The sequence below is a fragment of the Gopherus flavomarginatus genome, chromosome 1, assembly GCF_025201925.1.
Source record: "Gopherus flavomarginatus isolate rGopFla2 chromosome 1, rGopFla2.mat.asm, whole genome shotgun sequence".
Classification (NCBI taxonomy): domain Eukaryota; kingdom Metazoa; phylum Chordata; order Testudines; family Testudinidae; genus Gopherus; species Gopherus flavomarginatus.
In genome coordinates, this window is record NC_066617.1 from 335,696,626 (window position 1) to 335,713,078 (window position 16,453).

Consider the following 16,453-nt stretch of genomic DNA (forward strand, 5'->3'; position numbering starts at 1 on the left):
AAACCTTCTAAAAATGAAAGCAGAGAAGACATTAAAATAGCATTGCAAATAAGAGAATGATTATTTTACCTGTATATGATTACTTTCTGCATAAAAGGTACGAAAGCCACTTTATAAAGTGTTATGCAACATTTAATATGGGATATTTTAAATATTTAATATATTAAGATATCCATGATCACTGGCAACACTTTCTGAATGCAGCACTGATACAATGAAAGTAAATGGAACTGAAGTCATAAAGGGTCAGATCCTGGGCTGCACAGCACTAATGACAGATTCTGGCCAATCAAGCCAGCAAAACTAGGCAAGGGAATACAACCTCTATGCATCATTTGGTGGCACAGTGTCTCCTACACTATCCGCTTCCAGGGTTGTTGCTCCCTCAGGGATGTTAAACTGGAATAAGTTGGAGCAGATTCTACACTTATCTCTGGAGACTGGCATTGCAGAGAGCAGGCCCAGAATCAGTGGAGAGCAGTACCCTGCCCCCTCAGCTTGTGATATGTACTCTCCAGATTATGTCCCAGGATCTGGCTCACATTGTCTAATTGACGTTACATGGGAGAGTTCAGAAGCTTGAATGACCAAGTATGAAATTAAGGCAGGAAACAAGAAGAAACGGAAAGGTCACATGACAAAAGACAGCTACAGAACAGAAGATTCTCTTTCAGCCTCACCATAGGGAGTCATTTTACCTCCCCCTTCTCCACCCACAAATATAAACAGGAGACATGTTAATGGATAAAATCATAATTGAACATAGTAGGGAACTAAATAGATCAGAAGACTGAAATAGATAAAAAGCCTTTCACCTTTAAGTCATTGGTTCAAGTCTAACGTAAGCTGGCAGAAGCTGAAGAAGTTACCACTCAATGCTACACAATACATTTCGGTAAGAGTTGTGTGTCTTATTTATTTCTTGTGGACACATTTCACAAAGACCATCATTACAACTACTTTCCTTACTGCGAGTGGTAGCGGAAGTGGCCTCCCAAGGATTTGTGGGACATGGTAACTGATTGTACTTACCCTTTGCATTGAGTTCTTGTGAACAGGATTGAGAAACATTGGCAGTATGGTATGAGGAAGCTTTCTGTCTGCAAGGGTTGCCAGTCTGAAAACTGCCATGAGCACTGAATATTCATTCAAAAATAGTATTTATTCCATAGAAAGAATAATCTTTGCATATATCAGAAGGCACAAAACATTTTAAATTTACTCTGTGCACCTTAAATACAAAAGAGCTGAAATATAAGAATTGTAACTTAAAAAGAAGGCAAGGACAAAGTAAGTCACAGCAGAATCAATATCTTGCTTGAAAGTTTTCCTTCACCTTGGTTCGTTTATACAGTATTAGCTTCCTGAAAGTTCCACAAGCTTGCATAATTTGGTGACATCACCGATAGATAGTTCTAGGACTATGTAATCAGTGATTTCACAAAATGATTTATTCTCGGAGGTATTTAATAAAGATGTGCCAGATAATTTCATGGACATATACAAATTTTTAAAAGAATCACAACATTTGTGTGCTGTATACTCCTGAGCAACACTGTTACTGAGGGTATTCAAACCGCATTTCTTGGTTTAAGTTACCTTTCATTTTAGATTTACATTTTACCTTTAAAAAGCAATTTAACATATAGCATAAAAAAAGGACAGCAAAATATCTCTCTCTATGTACATACACCCACACACTTAAATCAAATTACATAGGTGAGAAAGGAGGACTGAAAACTGTTTCACTGTATCTTTTGGTCTTCTGCTCACCTTGTAATATACACTGGAATTTAGACTAGGTGGATTTCACACATGGTGATATTGCTAATATAATAACTAGGAAAGAGTACTATGCTCATTAAAAAAATTTGCAGGGGCGGACACCAACATATCTTGCTAAAATGAATAGTCTTTTATATTACATTTTTATTTTGCAAGAAAATAAATTATACAACTTAAAAAATAAAATTCAAAAATTAAGCAGTACATCAAAATAGTTCAGCCAGACTGCCATAAAGAAACTGCTACCATTCAAAATTGTACATCATTATCATCTCAGTATGTAGTGGCACACATTCAAAATTGTAAATACCATACGTAGATAGATATTACAACCTAGGAACTCAAGCTTGCTCAACACGCCAGACTACATATAGTGTATATGACAGGAAAGTTTTCATGTATTGTTTATTTCACAAAGAATATTTCATATGACCTTGAAGACTTTACAAAGATAGCATCCCAGTCATTTAGATGAAAATAGAAAACTGTTTTGAGTTTAAGACAGCAAATCTTTTGGTAAAACTATCAAATCTTTCACCCCATTGTGTTTTTAAAATTTGCATCTTACAGGATGACATCCCAATGCAAATAAATGTAAAATGCTGACTATTCAGAACATATTACACATTTAAGGAACAGTGAAAACAAGAAAGCCACCATTTGTTTTGTTTTTGAAATGTAATTGTATTATGCTCAAAACAAGTGCAAGAGAATTAGATGACTAAACAGAAGCTATGGCCACTAACAGTGGAAAGATAAAAATGGAAGACTTCAGAATTAAAACTGAGATCTTCATTAAGTTATTGGGACAAGAGGAGGATTTAACAATGTTTCTTAATTCAATGAGACATTAAGAATGTGATAAACTGTATTTTCACTTCTGTAATCAGTTTTACTCCATACCTATTCACTGAGACACCATGAGGGGCACCATGTATTTCAGATGCAGCACCTCTTTAAGCTAGGGTCTTTGGAGATGTATAGTCATTGCTAAACTTCAGCTTTAAAAGTGCATTGTTGCCATATTGCAAGTGAAGAATTTTTTTTATTTAGATCGGAATTCCTCCCACCCCCAAAACACTTTACTGCAAGTATCTACCTATGCCTCAGATAATATTAGCTTTAAATGCATGTTCGTGAAAGTAACCTGATGAAGTATGCTAAATGTGATTCTGCATCTTTAGGAAGTTGCTGGTGTGATTCTCAGATTCAAGTTTTTTTTCTTTTTTTAAACATAACATCTATTTTTAAATATAAACCTAAGGAAAATGTAGCAATGTTATAGACATGCTGTTAATTATAAATTTCCCTCATCCAAATAATGAAGTATGTTTAGATAACTTACAGGCTATAATTTTAGTATATGCCAGTGGGAGGGGAAGGGAGAAATGTAAATAACTAGCATTTAAAAGTCTGTTGCTGTCTGGATGCAAAATGAACTGGGACATAATTGTTTATGAAAGTCAATCTCCTAGATTTTGGTGGGGCTTAGAAATTAGTATTGCCTACTTTTATATCTAACTTGCTTGTGTGTGACAATACTTCATGGCTACTATTCTCTCATTTAATGTTGTAAACTGTTACATATTCAAAATAAGTGCTCAGATCATCATAACAAATATTTTAAAATTCTGGCTTGTTTGCCATTTCCCAATTATTCCCAAATGAGCATTTATTACTCTTAATATCAAGTTACAAATGCTGAAAATCTTGTGGCACCATACAAAAAGATTTCTATTCTTAGAACAAACTAATTTTAGTTTTCTAAATTTAAAATTTTGGCATGTGTGTTACTGGCAAAATACAGAGAGCACCATTTACTTTTAATTCTGAATAGCAACATTTTAGGGCTAAGAATCTGACGTTTCCATGCTACCTTAAAGTTGAAATACGTTTTCACAGTATCCACTCATTTATAAGCATCAATAAAGGCATATAAATATATGCAGTGAGATTTCAGAGTTTTATATTGCCACGTATCAGTTTTTCTCGCTCTCTTGCATGTCCATAAAACCTTCCTGGAACTGAAGAGGTCTTATTCAGCAAGATGTCAAATATGCACTGTTCTAAGGAACTAGCACTGGAACATACTTCAGTGGTAAGACACACAGTCCTGGTCTACACTAAGAGTTCACATCAGTACAGATACATCTCTCAGTTGTGTGAAAAATCCACACTTCAGAGACATTATACCAACCTAACCCCCACTGTAAACAGAGCTAGGCTGACAGAAAAATTCTTCTGTCTACCTAGTTACTGCCTCTCGAGGAGGTGGATTACCTACACCAACAATAGAATCCCTCTCCACGCTGTAGGCAGTGTCTACACTGAAGTGCTGCAGCAGCAGCATTTTAAGTGTCAACAAGCCCAGTCGGCTTAAGGCAGTAAAAGACCATCCCCACAATTTCTTTTTTTTTGTAAGATGCTCTTATTTTATGCATTACAGCAACCATGCAAAATTCAGTTCCCCACTCACTTAAGGAAAGGTTGGTTCTTTTCGGAAGAGTGTGCAACATTAAGGGATTACCACCCATTATCGATAATCAAAAGCAAACAAGTAGACTCTGTGCCTGGGTTGGTAAATTTTCAGGGCAGTTTTTGAAGGGCTGCCTGATAGCATCTAACTAAGAGTATTCACACGACACTGAGTAAAAGCTGACTTACCTTCCACCCTCCACCCCTCCAAGGCAGATTCTCTGCTCCAGCGGTACTCATGTCATCAGTCCAATAAACACTGGAACATTTGAGAGGGAGTTAGCTATTACCAAGAGGCTACTTAACATGGCTGAAGGAAGATGTAACATTTAAAATTTGCCAAATACACATCAGGAATTTTGACAATTTCTTTTCACACAAGAATTGGGAGTTTTTTCTTCCTTAAACCTTTGCAGGTCTCCTTTAGCTACATCCTTTATCTCCTGCTCACTTCAAAATCAATAGACAGTTGCTGCTTTATGTATTTATTATTTTAAAGGAGACTGACTTTTAGGCAACGAAGTGTCTAAACCCTAAAACAAAGCCATTGGAATACCTGGATATGATGCTACTGTATGTGTACAGAAATTGCAAAGGGTTTTCTTCTCATGAGGGACTTGTGGATCAGTTACTTTTTAATGCCTTCAGATTTATGTAGTCATATTCAAACATATGGAATACAAATATTAAATGTACAAGGGAATACACTTAATATTTCTGTTCATATAACAGACGCAGCCATGAAACAGATATGGAGAAGAAAGCTTCACCTTTCAAAAGGATTGTAATAAACCATTTGCTCAGATAAAATAAGCAATGTATATCCATATGTTTACAGCAAACAATATAAAACAGTGATCTCCTGCTTAAGGAAAAACAACATCCACAAGTTGGAAATACTTTTATGTTACTTGTATGTCAATATTAAAATCCAGTTACTATTATGAAGCACTGCTTGAGCCAACAGGTTGTTACTGTAACAAATACATATCTGGTGTGATGCATCTGTGTCTCTCTCAAATGTTATACATAAAAAGGATCACCAAAGGTGGACAGTACATTTACTCTGTTGATCCAAAACACAAAGTGAAAGTGCTACTTCTAGTCCTAATTGCATTTAAAAACAAAATCAAAAATAAACAATAGCAGTTCCTCAGTGCATGGGTATTTAAAGGTCTTTTTTTGTGTGCAAGTACTGTTCATCTAAAAACCCAAACCTGTATTCTTCTTGGTGGGTGTAAATCAAATCTACTTTAAAAAGCTCACAATGGGCTCTTCATGAATGCAAGTTTCCCACAAAACGGCATGCTGTTAAAGTGTGCAACATGAAGGGAATGCCATCATGCTAGCTGAATGAGATTGGCAAAATATAGTCCTCTTGTAAGATAAGGCAGGGATTTTAATATGTAATGAAAGTCAAAATAAGTCCTTCTCCAGCACAAAAAACTGTTGCAGCTGTCTGCTCAAGCACCCTTCAATTTGTGTTCTTGGCATCTTACAGAGTCTTCAAATTATGCCATGTATATGAAGGTGTTGATATCCGATTCATCTCTTCTGATATATTTGTGCTCTATAAGCCACTCAATTTGCTCTTTTATCATTTTCTTTTGTGGCAAGAACATGTTTTTCAATATTTCTACCAGTTCAGTCTGAAGCTGAGCATTAGTAATTTTCTTCCGCATTTTCATTATTTGGATAATAGCCTCCTAGTAGGGGGGATAAAAAAGAAAATGTTTTTGAAAATATCAGGTGCAAGTGGCAAAATGAATACACAGGGTTAATTGGGAGGCTGTGGGAAAGGAAAGAGCAATTCAGTTTGATGACCACCAGTTAATGTTTTTTTCCCCCTCAATATGTTGCTAATAGGAAATTTAGCCTGTCAGGTTATAACACTAGATCCTAAAGAAAATATATATAGTAGACCTTAGTAAAAGCAACCTAGAGCCAACTTCTAGTTTTGTTCATGTCCAATCAATCCTACCAACTTCAGTGGATGTGCATGGTTGTAAACGAGGGCAGGATCTTACCATGAGGAAATCACTCCACATATATGCATATTTAACCAGTGTGAAATGCAATAACTATGTGGATTAAATGAGTGAGAAGACTAGCCTTTAACATCTGGAAAAAATAATGAATGGTATACAGAAGGTTGTTTGGGAACACAAGAACATGGTGATAATCAAGGAAATTAAAACTGATCAAAGAAAATACTTGTTCCACACTGTAATAACCTTAGTCCCAGATTTGGACCTTAGCGTCCAAAATATGGGGGTTAGCATGAAAACCTCCAAGCTTAGTTACCAGCTTGGACCTGGTACCTGCTGCCACCACCCAAAAAATTAGAGTGTTTTGGGGCACTCTGGTCCCCCTGAAAAACCTTCCCTGGGGACCCCAAGACCCAAATCCCTTGAGTCTCACAACAAAGGGAAATAATCCTTTTTCCCTTCCCCCCTCCAGGTGCTCCTGGAGAGATACACAGACACAAGCTCTGTGAATCCAAACAGAGTGAATCTCCCTCTCTGTTCCCAATCCTGGAAACAAAAAGTACTTTCCTCTTCACCCAGAGGGAATGCAAAATCAGGCTAGCCACTTCAACACACACAGATCTCCCCTGATTTCTTCCTCCCACCAATTCCCTGGTGAGTACAGACTCAATTTCCCTGCAGTAAAGAAAAACTCCAACAGGTCTTAAAAGAAAGCTTTATATAAAAAAGAAAGAAAAAATACAAATAGTCTCTCTGTATTAAGATGACACAATACAGGGCAATTTCTTAAAAGAATATTGAATAAACAGCCTTATTCAAAAAGAATACAAATCAAAGCACTCCAGCACTTATATTCATGCAAATACCAAAGAAAAGAAACCATAGAACTTACTATCTGATCTCTTTGTCCTTACACTTAGAAACAGAAAATTAGAAAGTAGAACTACTTCTCCAAAGCTCAGAGAAAGCAGGCAGGCAGACAGACAAAGACACTCAATTCCCTCCACCCAAAGTTGAAAAAATCCGGTTTCCTGATTGGTCCTCTGGTCAGGTGCTTCAGGTGAAAGAGACATTAACCCTTAGCTATCTGTTTATGACACGCCCCCCAAATTGCAGACAGTGGGGAAGCTCACTGGCGGCGATTTCCTTCTAGAACTTGAAAATAAACAGATTAATACAACACATAGACCTTTACATATACTCCTAAGTATATAACTAACAGACTTCTACATTTTAAGAACACTTTTTAACTACTGAATTCTGGGAAACTCTCACGGGAGAGTGCATCAGCTACTTTGTTAGAAGCTCCTGTGATGTGTTGAATTTCAAAATCAAAATCTTGGAGAGCTAAACTCCAACGAAGAAGTTTCTTGTTGTTCCCCTTGGCAGTATGAAGCCACTTTAGTGCAGCATGGTCAGTTTGTAGTTGGAACCGCCGTCCCCAAACATATGGGCGTAGCTTTTCCAGGGCGTACACAATGGCATAGCATTCCTTTTCACTGACTGACCAGTGACTTTCCCTCTCAGACAGTTTCTTACTGAGAAACACGACAGGATGGAAGTTGTGATCTGTTGCTTCCTGCATGAGCACTGCTCCTATACCACGCTCAGATGCATCTGTGGTTACTAGGAATGGCTTGTCAAAATCCGGGGCCCTGAGCACAGGGTCAGACATGAGCGTTGCCTTAAGTTGGGTAAAGGCCTTTTGACACTCATCAGTCCACTTAACTGCATTTGGCTGGGTCTTTTTGGTCAGGTCGGTCAGTGGGGCAGCGATTTGGCTGTAGTGTGGTACAAATCGCCTGTAGTATCCGGCCAAGCCTAAGAAGGATTGGACCTGCTTCTTGGACCGTGGGACAGGCCACTTTTGGATAGCATCCACCTTGGCCTGTAGGGGGTTTATGGTTCCTCGACCCACCTGGTGCCCCAGGTAAGTCACTCTGTTTTGGCCTATTTGACACTTTTTGGCCTTAACAGTTAGTCCTGCCTGCCTGATGCGCTCAAAGACCTTTTCCAGGTGCAGTAGGTGTTCGGGCCAGGAGTCTGAAAAAATGGCCACATCATCGAGGTAGGCAACTGCAAATTCTCCCAGTCCAGCTAGTAGACCATCTACCAGCCTCTGGAAGGTGGCGGGTGCATTTCGAAGGCCGAAAGGAAGGACATTGAATTCATACACCCCCGCATGGGTGACGAATGCTGACCTCTCCTTGGCAGGTTCATCTAGCGGTACTTGCCAGTACCCCTTGGTTAAGTCTATTGTAGAGATGAACTGGGCATGTCCCAACTTCTCCAATAGTTCATCGGTACGTGGCATTGGATAGTTGTCCGGACGAGTTACAGCATTTAGCTTACGGTAGTCCACGCAAAAGCGTATTTCCCCATCTGGTTTGGGTACCAGAACCACTGGAGATGCCCATGCACTGGTAGATGAGCGGATTATACCCATCTGTAGCATGTTTTGGATCTCCCGTTCTATAGCAGCTTGGGCATGAGGAGACACTCGGTAGGGTGGGGTTCTGATTGGGTGAGCATTACCTGTATCAATGGAGTGGTATGCCCGTTCAGTCCGTCCTGGGGTGGCTGAGAACAATGGGGCGAAGCTAGTGCACAGCTCCTTGATTTGTTGCCGCTGCAGACGTTCCAGGGTGGTTGAGAGGTTCACCTCTTCCACGCCACCGTCTTTTTTCCCGTCGTAGTAGACACCGTCAGGCCACTCAGCGTCCTCTCCCTGGACTGTAAACTGACAAACCTGTAAGTCTCTGGAATAGAAAGGCTTGAGAGAATTAACATGGTACACTTTAGGCTTTAGTGAGGAATTGGGAAATGCTATGAGGTAGTTTACAGCTCCCAGGCGCTCTTGGACCGTGAATGGCCCTTCCCATGATGCTTCCATCTTATGGGCCTGTTGCGCCTTCAAGACCATAACCTGGTCTCCTACCTTGAAGGACCGATCTCTGGCATGTCTGTCATACCAGGCCTTTTGCTCTTCTTGAGCATCCTTTAGGTTCTCTCTAGCAAGGGCTAAAGAGTGTCGGAGGGTGCTTTGTAGGTTGCTTACAAAGTCCAGAATGTTAGTTCCTGGAGAAGGCGTAAACCCCTCCCATTGCTGCTTCACCAACTGTAATGGCCCCTTAACCTCGTGACCATACACAAGTTCAAATGGTGAAAACCCTAAACTGGGATGTGGTACAGCCCTGTAGGCAAACAGCAACTGCTGCAACACTAGGTCCCAATTATTGGAGAATTCGTTGATGAATTTTTGTATCATGGCCCCCAAAGTTCCATTGAACCTTTCCACCAGGCCATTGGTTTGATGGTGGTATGGGGTGGCAACCAAGTGATTCACCCCATGAGTTTCCCACAGTTTTTCCATGGTCCCTGCCAGGAAATTAGACCCTGAATCTGTAAGGATGTCAGAGGGCCAACCTACCCTGGCAAAGATGTCTGTTAGGGCCAGGCACACAGTGTTAGCCCTGGTGTTGCCTAGAGCGACTGCTTCTGGCCATCGGGTAGCAAAGTCCACTAAAGTCAGTACGTACTGCTTTCCTCTGGGCGTCCTTTTTTGGAAAGGGCCCAGAATATCCACAGCTACTCGCTGAAATGGGACCTCAATTATGGGGAGTGGCTGGAGAGGGGCCTTGACCTGGTCTTGAGGCTTTCCCACTCTTTGGCATACCTCACAAGACCGGACATACTTGGCAACGTCCTTGCCCATCCCCTCCCAGTGGAAGGACTTCCCCAACCGGTCCTTGGTTCTGTTCACCCCAGCATGGCCACTGGGATGATCATGGGCTAAGCTTAAGAGCTTCCCCCGGTACTTAGTTGGAACCACCAACTGTTTTTGCGGGTGCCATTCTTCCCGGTGTCCACCAGAAAGAATTTCCTTGTATAAAAGTCCTTGGTCTATAACAAACCGGGATCGATTAGAAGAGCTGAGAGGCGGTGGGGTGCTCCGTGCCGCCGCCCACGCTTTCTGAAGGCTGTCATCTGCTTCCTGCTCAGTCTGGAACTGTTCCCTTGAGGCTGGGGTCACCAGTTCTTCCTCAGACTTTGGACTTGGGCTTGGTCCCTCTGGAAGCGATGTAGGTGATGGGGTTGTTTCCGTTGCTGGTGAACCGCTCTCCGCTGGTGCACCTGAGGGTATTTCAGGCTCTGGCTGAGCCTTTTGGGTATGGCTGTCTGTTGCTTCTGCCAGTTCTGGCTCGCTGGCGCCCACTGGCGTTGAGTTTGAAGATGGGGTTGCAATTGCTGGTGCTGGTTGCTGTTCCAGTTCCGGGCCTGGGACTGGAGATGCTGTGGCTGTTTTAGTGGTAGGCATGGAATCCGGGTCCACTACCTCTGTCTGGGTCTCTGGTAACACAGACGGGGCCTCTGTGGACGGCTCAGGAACAGGAATGGGTCTGGAAGCTTGCCTGGTTTGGCTACGTGTAACCATTCCCACTCTCTTGGCCCGCCTCACCTGGTTGGCCAAGTCTTCCCCCAGTAGCATGGGGATAGGATAATTGTCATAGACTGCAAAAGTCCACATTCCTGACCAGCCTTTGTACTGGACAGGCAGTTGAGCTGTAGGCAAGTCTACAGCTTGTGACATGAAGGGGTAAATTGTAACTTTGGCCTTTGGGTTGATGAATTTGGGGTCAACGAAGGATTGGTGGATAGCTGACACTTGTGCCCCCGTGTCTCTCCACGCAGTAACCTTCTTTCCGCCCACTCTCAAATTTTCCCTTCGCTCCAAAGGTATTTGAGAGGCATCCGGGCCTGGGGATCTTTGGTGTGATGGTGGTGTAATGAATTGCACTCGCATGGTGTTCTTGGGACAGTTGGCCTTGATATGTCCCAGTTCATTACACTTAAAGCATCTTCCATCTGATGGGTCACTGGGCCGAGGTGAGTTACTGGAGACTGGTGAGGTTGAAGGGTAGGGTATCTGTGGCTTTACTTGGGGGGTATGTGGGGTCTTTGGCTGTCCTCGGTTGTAGGGTTTATGGTCTGTGTGCCCCCTGGGGTAATCGTTCCCCTTGACAGTAGCTTTCTTGCTTTCTGCCAGTTCCATCCATTTGGCTCCAATCTCCCCCGCCTCAGCGATATCTTTGGGATTTCCATCTTGTATGTACCGTGTGATGTCTTCAGGAACACCATCCAAGAACTGCTCCATTTGTATGAGGAGGTTCAGTTCTTCCAAGGTTTGAATGTTGTTTCCTGTTATCCAGGCCTCATAGTTTTTTGCAATGTAGTAGGCGTGTTTGGGAAATGACACCTCTGGTTTCCACTTTTGGGTTCTGAAGCGCCGACGGGCATGATCTGGGGTTATCCCCATTCGGTATCTGGCCTTGGTTTGAAAAAGTTTATAGTCATTCATTTGCAGCTTAGGCATTTCAGCTGCCACCTCTGCTAAAGGTCCACTGAGCTGTGACCTCAATTCTACCATGTACTGGTCTTCGGGGATGTTGTACCCAAGACAGGCTCTTTCAAAATTTTCCAAGAAGGCCTCGGTGTCATCACCTGCCTTGTAGGTGGGAAATTTCCTGTGCTGTGGAGCAATAATGGGCGCCGGGTTGTTAGGGTTGGCTGGCACAGGCAGCCCAGCTTTTGCCAACTCCAGTTCATGTTTTCTCTGTTTTTCCTTCTCTTCATTCTCTTTTTGTTGTTTTTTCCATTTCTCGGCGGTGGGCCGCCTCTTCTTCTTCTTGCTTCCTTCTGTGGGCCAACTCTTCTTCTGCTTGTTTCCTTCGGTAGGCCACCTCTTCTTCTTCTAGTTTTCTTTTGTGTGCTGCCTCCTTGGCTGCCTCTTTGGCTGCCTGTTCTCTTTGGTAGGCTGCCTCTTTGATCTGTTCTTCTCTTTCTTTCATCTCCATCTCTTTTTGTTTTATTTCCAGTTGTCGCCTGTGTTCAGCTTCTTTGATTTGTTCTTCGGCGTCAATTTTTGCCTTAGAAGTCATGGTTCCTGTTTTCTTGTGTTGGGGTGCCCTCCGGTGTTTATCTTCTGAACTGCAGGTTCTGTTGCCTCCTGGAGTCTGCCTAGCAACAGTGCTTTTTTCCTTTTCTCTCTCTAGCTAATGTTCAATGAAGGGAAACCAGAAAAACCACTTTATTTGCATGCATATAAGTGCTGGTACTTGCCTCCTAATGGGAGGGCTATTGCATGACAAAAGACCCTCAACAGTCTCTTAATGGCTTCTCGCTTAACATGCAAGCCACAAACTGCCAGAGAGAGCAGAAAAAAAAATTCTCTCTGGTTCCCTTTTAAAACCAAACTGTTTCTCTCTGCTAAAAAGCCCTTAGCAGAGAAAAGAAAAATATAATATTCCTACCGGCTTCTGGATTCTGTCTATATCCCACCTACTGCCACCATGTAATAACCTTAGTCCCAGATTTGGACCTTAGCGTCCAAAATATGGGGGTTAGCATGAAAACCTCCAAGCTTAGTTACCAGCTTGGACCTGGTACCTGCTGCCACCACCCAAAAAATTAGAGTGTTTTGGGGCACTCTGGTCCCCCTGAAAAACCTTCCCTGGGGACCCCAAGACCCAAATCCCTTGAGTCTCACAACAAAGGGAAATAATCCTTTTTCCCTTCCCCCCTCCAGGTGCTCCTGGAGAGATACACAGACACAAGCTCTGTGAATCCAAACAGAGTGAATCTCCCTCTCTGTTCCCAATCCTGGAAACAAAAAGTACTTTCCTCTTCACCCAGAGGGAATGCAAAATCAGGCTAGCCACTTCAACACACACAGATCTCCCCTGATTTCTTCCTCCCACCAATTCCCTGGTGAGTACAGACTCAATTTCCCTGCAGTAAAGAAAAACTCCAACAGGTCTTAAAAGAAAGCTTTATATAAAAAAGAAAGAAAAAATACAAATAGTCTCTCTGTATTAAGATGACACAATACAGGGCAATTTCTTAAAAGAATATTGAATAAACAGCCTTATTCAAAAAGAATACAAATCAAAGCACTCCAGCACTTATATTCATGCAAATACCAAAGAAAAGAAACCATAGAACTTACTATCTGATCTCTTTGTCCTTACACTTAGAAACAGAAAATTAGAAAGTAGAACTACTTCTCCAAAGCTCAGAGAAAGCAGGCAGGCAGACAGACAAAGACACTCAATTCCCTCCACCCAAAGTTGAAAAAATCCGGTTTCCTGATTGGTCCTCTGGTCAGGTGCTTCAGGTGAAAGAGACATTAACCCTTAGCTATCTGTTTATGACACACACAATGAACAATTAGACTGTAGAATTCAGTACCATTCGAAGTTGCAGAAGCCAAGAACTTAGCAAAATTCAAAGAGATTGGAAATTTATATGGATAAGAATATCAAAGATTATAATAGGTAATGCCAACAAAAGTTTTGGAAGGAATATTAAACCTCATGCTTCAGAGTTTAAACCCATCTCTAAACTATTAGAGACCAAGGTAAGATCTAATGTGGAGAGCAGAATACTTCCCATTCACCTACTGCAGGATTCATAACATTCCTTTGAAGCATCTAGCACTGACCACTGTCAGAAACAGGACAGTGAACTAGACAGACTACAAGTTTGATCCAGTATGGCAATCTCTATGTTCCTATGAAGTCTGGTTTAAAACTACATGTTTTGCTCAGCAAATATCTAAGATGGGAATAGTGATGATTTTATTGTCCATGTCAGTTATGGACCAAGTGCCTTCAGTCGCTCACTGAAGGAAAATGGGCACACTCCATGTTTCTAATAACCTCTAAGAGGAAAACATTAAAAGGGGCTGGTTTTCTCCGGGCTTACAACAGAATGCCTCTAAACAAGACTACTTTGGAATGATCTGCACTGTAGAGATCTTTGAAGTTAGTATGCTACACAGATCTATACTTTGAATAATAATTTGTCAGCTAGCTTGGTAAAAACTGAAAGTCACATCCTACAACCATCCTTCTTAATTCACTTAACCAGAACTGAATACATTTCATGAAGAAGTTGGTGAATGGAGAGTATACAGTTAACTGCTGAGAGGATGATTAAGAGTTATGGTGGAATTCAGTCACCAACTTTTGAAGGAATTTAGAAGGCATTCATCGTGCTACCCTACTTTGTGGTTGGTATACAACATGGGTCAGTCACTAAAGCATTCACTCACTTTGTGTGCTAAATTGTAATTAGAAAAACTCTTTCCTTTGAAAAACAAGCTCTCAGGCATCAAGGGGCTCAAAAGGCGTTTTCCATCAGCTTAGCCATGACCATGCATAAAATCAAGCTCTCTGTTGAAAGAAGAGTCAAAATGTCAAGTGGACCCAGGTGGCACAGTTTGCTAGACAGCTGGCTGCAGTGACCTAGGGCTCTAATCCTTGACCATGGTCAGAAAAAAACTGCAAGTTTAAGTTAATATAAAATGTTGAGAGCCCACTGCAAGGGGTAGTCTATGGTAGTTCTACTGACTCCAGTGAGGGTTATCAGCTCGGAGACTTTCCATATGGGTATGTATTTTTATAGAACTGCATTTTTTATTACATTTGTAAAGTACTTTTAAACCTTCTCTATAAATTAAATGAAATAAGAGATGTTAAAGCTTCGCAAAGAAAGCATGTCGCTCTTTTGCACTTGAAGTCTGATAAGTTTTTCACAAGAACGCTGCTTTCACCCATTCTGTGTATAGAATAGTCAAAGAAAAGTTAAAACCATGATTCATTGTTTCTTCATCTTTGTCAAGAACTTCTGCCCTGGCTGGAGTGAGACTCAATATCCCACTGTCCCCACTACAAAGTGTCCACTCCCATTGCATTGCTCTCTGCCATTTACAGATGACAGTTTGTTGTTACATCAGAACAGAAGGTTGATATTATCTGTAAACAAATACAAATAGGCACTCACCAGGGCTCAAATGGAGCCTGTAAGTCAAAACTAAGCATCCCACTCTCATCCTATCCCATCACTGAATCTCAAATTCAATCTCAATGAACCCTTTTACAAGCAAGAAATTAATTTTGCTTCCAGAAGTCAGTCAGTTTTTGACATCCTTGCCCAGAGCCCTCACAATCAGCTACTGCTGTGTTTTCTATGATTTGGACACTTGTTTGCTGGGAACTGGACCACAAATTAGACCACCGACACCTTTCACACAGGGTTACCAGATACCCATCTGATGGGTAACAGCTTTCATTTACTACTGATTGGTTCTGCATATAAACAAATTGCCTAGATGAAAAGCTGGATATCTAATGCTGATTTTCTGACTCATCTAGTCATCATGGTACAGTCTTCAAAGGCTTAAAACAAGTTGGTAACAGTTCAGAATTTAGCTATTTTCAAAAATCTGCAGATTTTATATTGAAAACACATAACTACAGGATAGATACCCTCGGGGTAAGCAGGTGATTTCAGCATGTAAGCAGGGGACAGATGGGCTATTGGCACCTAACAATAACTGAGAATGTTGCTTTTTGACACCCAGGAAGCACCCAAGGCATTTGATAATGGGAGGGTATGAGTCTCCCTCTTTTGGGGAAGAGACGAGACACTAGATTTGAAGGGGAGTGGAGGGTTGGTTGAATTTCCCACTCTGTACCCTCCCACTGTCCCTTGATAGCAGCTAGCTCCCCACTGCACGCCATCCCAATATTTGCCACTACATCCAATAATGAAGTACGTTAGCTTGAGGTTTCTGCTATAATGATCAGGAGTCACTTATACATTGAACTACATTGTTATTTATACCAGCCTTTTGTTCCTGAGTTAATACCTAACTGAGATAAATTGGAGTTGGGCAGCAAACACCTCTCAGAGCTATTGTTTCAGGCTGACTTCAGTGGACAAGTTCACATTTGTTTCAAATTCTGAAGGTTTTCTTCACAACCATAAGGGCTAGAGACTGGATATTTTTAAATGGAAACTTACATTTGGGAGCAATGCTGTGGAGTACATAGTTCCCATGTTGAACACATTTATGAAACTTTCTCTCCAAAAGAAATGCATGCATTGTAAACCCTTTTCAAAAACAACCTCATTTTGAATCCCCCCACCTCCACACACTAATGAGCCTCTAAATCTGAGATTCTCTAACTTCACTGCGCCACAATCCCCTTTTGACAACAAAAATTACTATAGGACCCCAGGAAGGGGGACCGAAGCCTGAGCCCACCCGAGCCCCACCATCCCAGGGGGCGGGAGAAGGAGAGGAGAGGAAAGGAAGCAAAGCCCAAGGACTACAGGCCTCCCTTGCCTGGGGATGAAAC

At 41.6% G+C, this 16,453-nt stretch overlaps 1 protein-coding gene across 2 annotated transcripts in view; it reads right to left on the minus strand.

Moving 5' to 3' along the window:
* Positions 1 to 1,909: 1,909 nt before the first annotated feature.
* CUL5 (cullin 5) overlaps positions 1,910 to 16,453 on the minus strand; it is an 82,274-nt gene continuing 67,730 nt past the window's right edge. For both annotated transcript variants that reach the window (XM_050927920.1, XM_050927912.1), the window contains exon 19: positions 1,910 to 5,966. In XM_050927920.1, the coding sequence (XP_050783877.1) occupies positions 5,772 to 5,966 (195 nt within the window). In that variant the 3' untranslated portion in view covers positions 1,910 to 5,771. The remainder of the gene's footprint in view (positions 5,967 to 16,453) is intronic.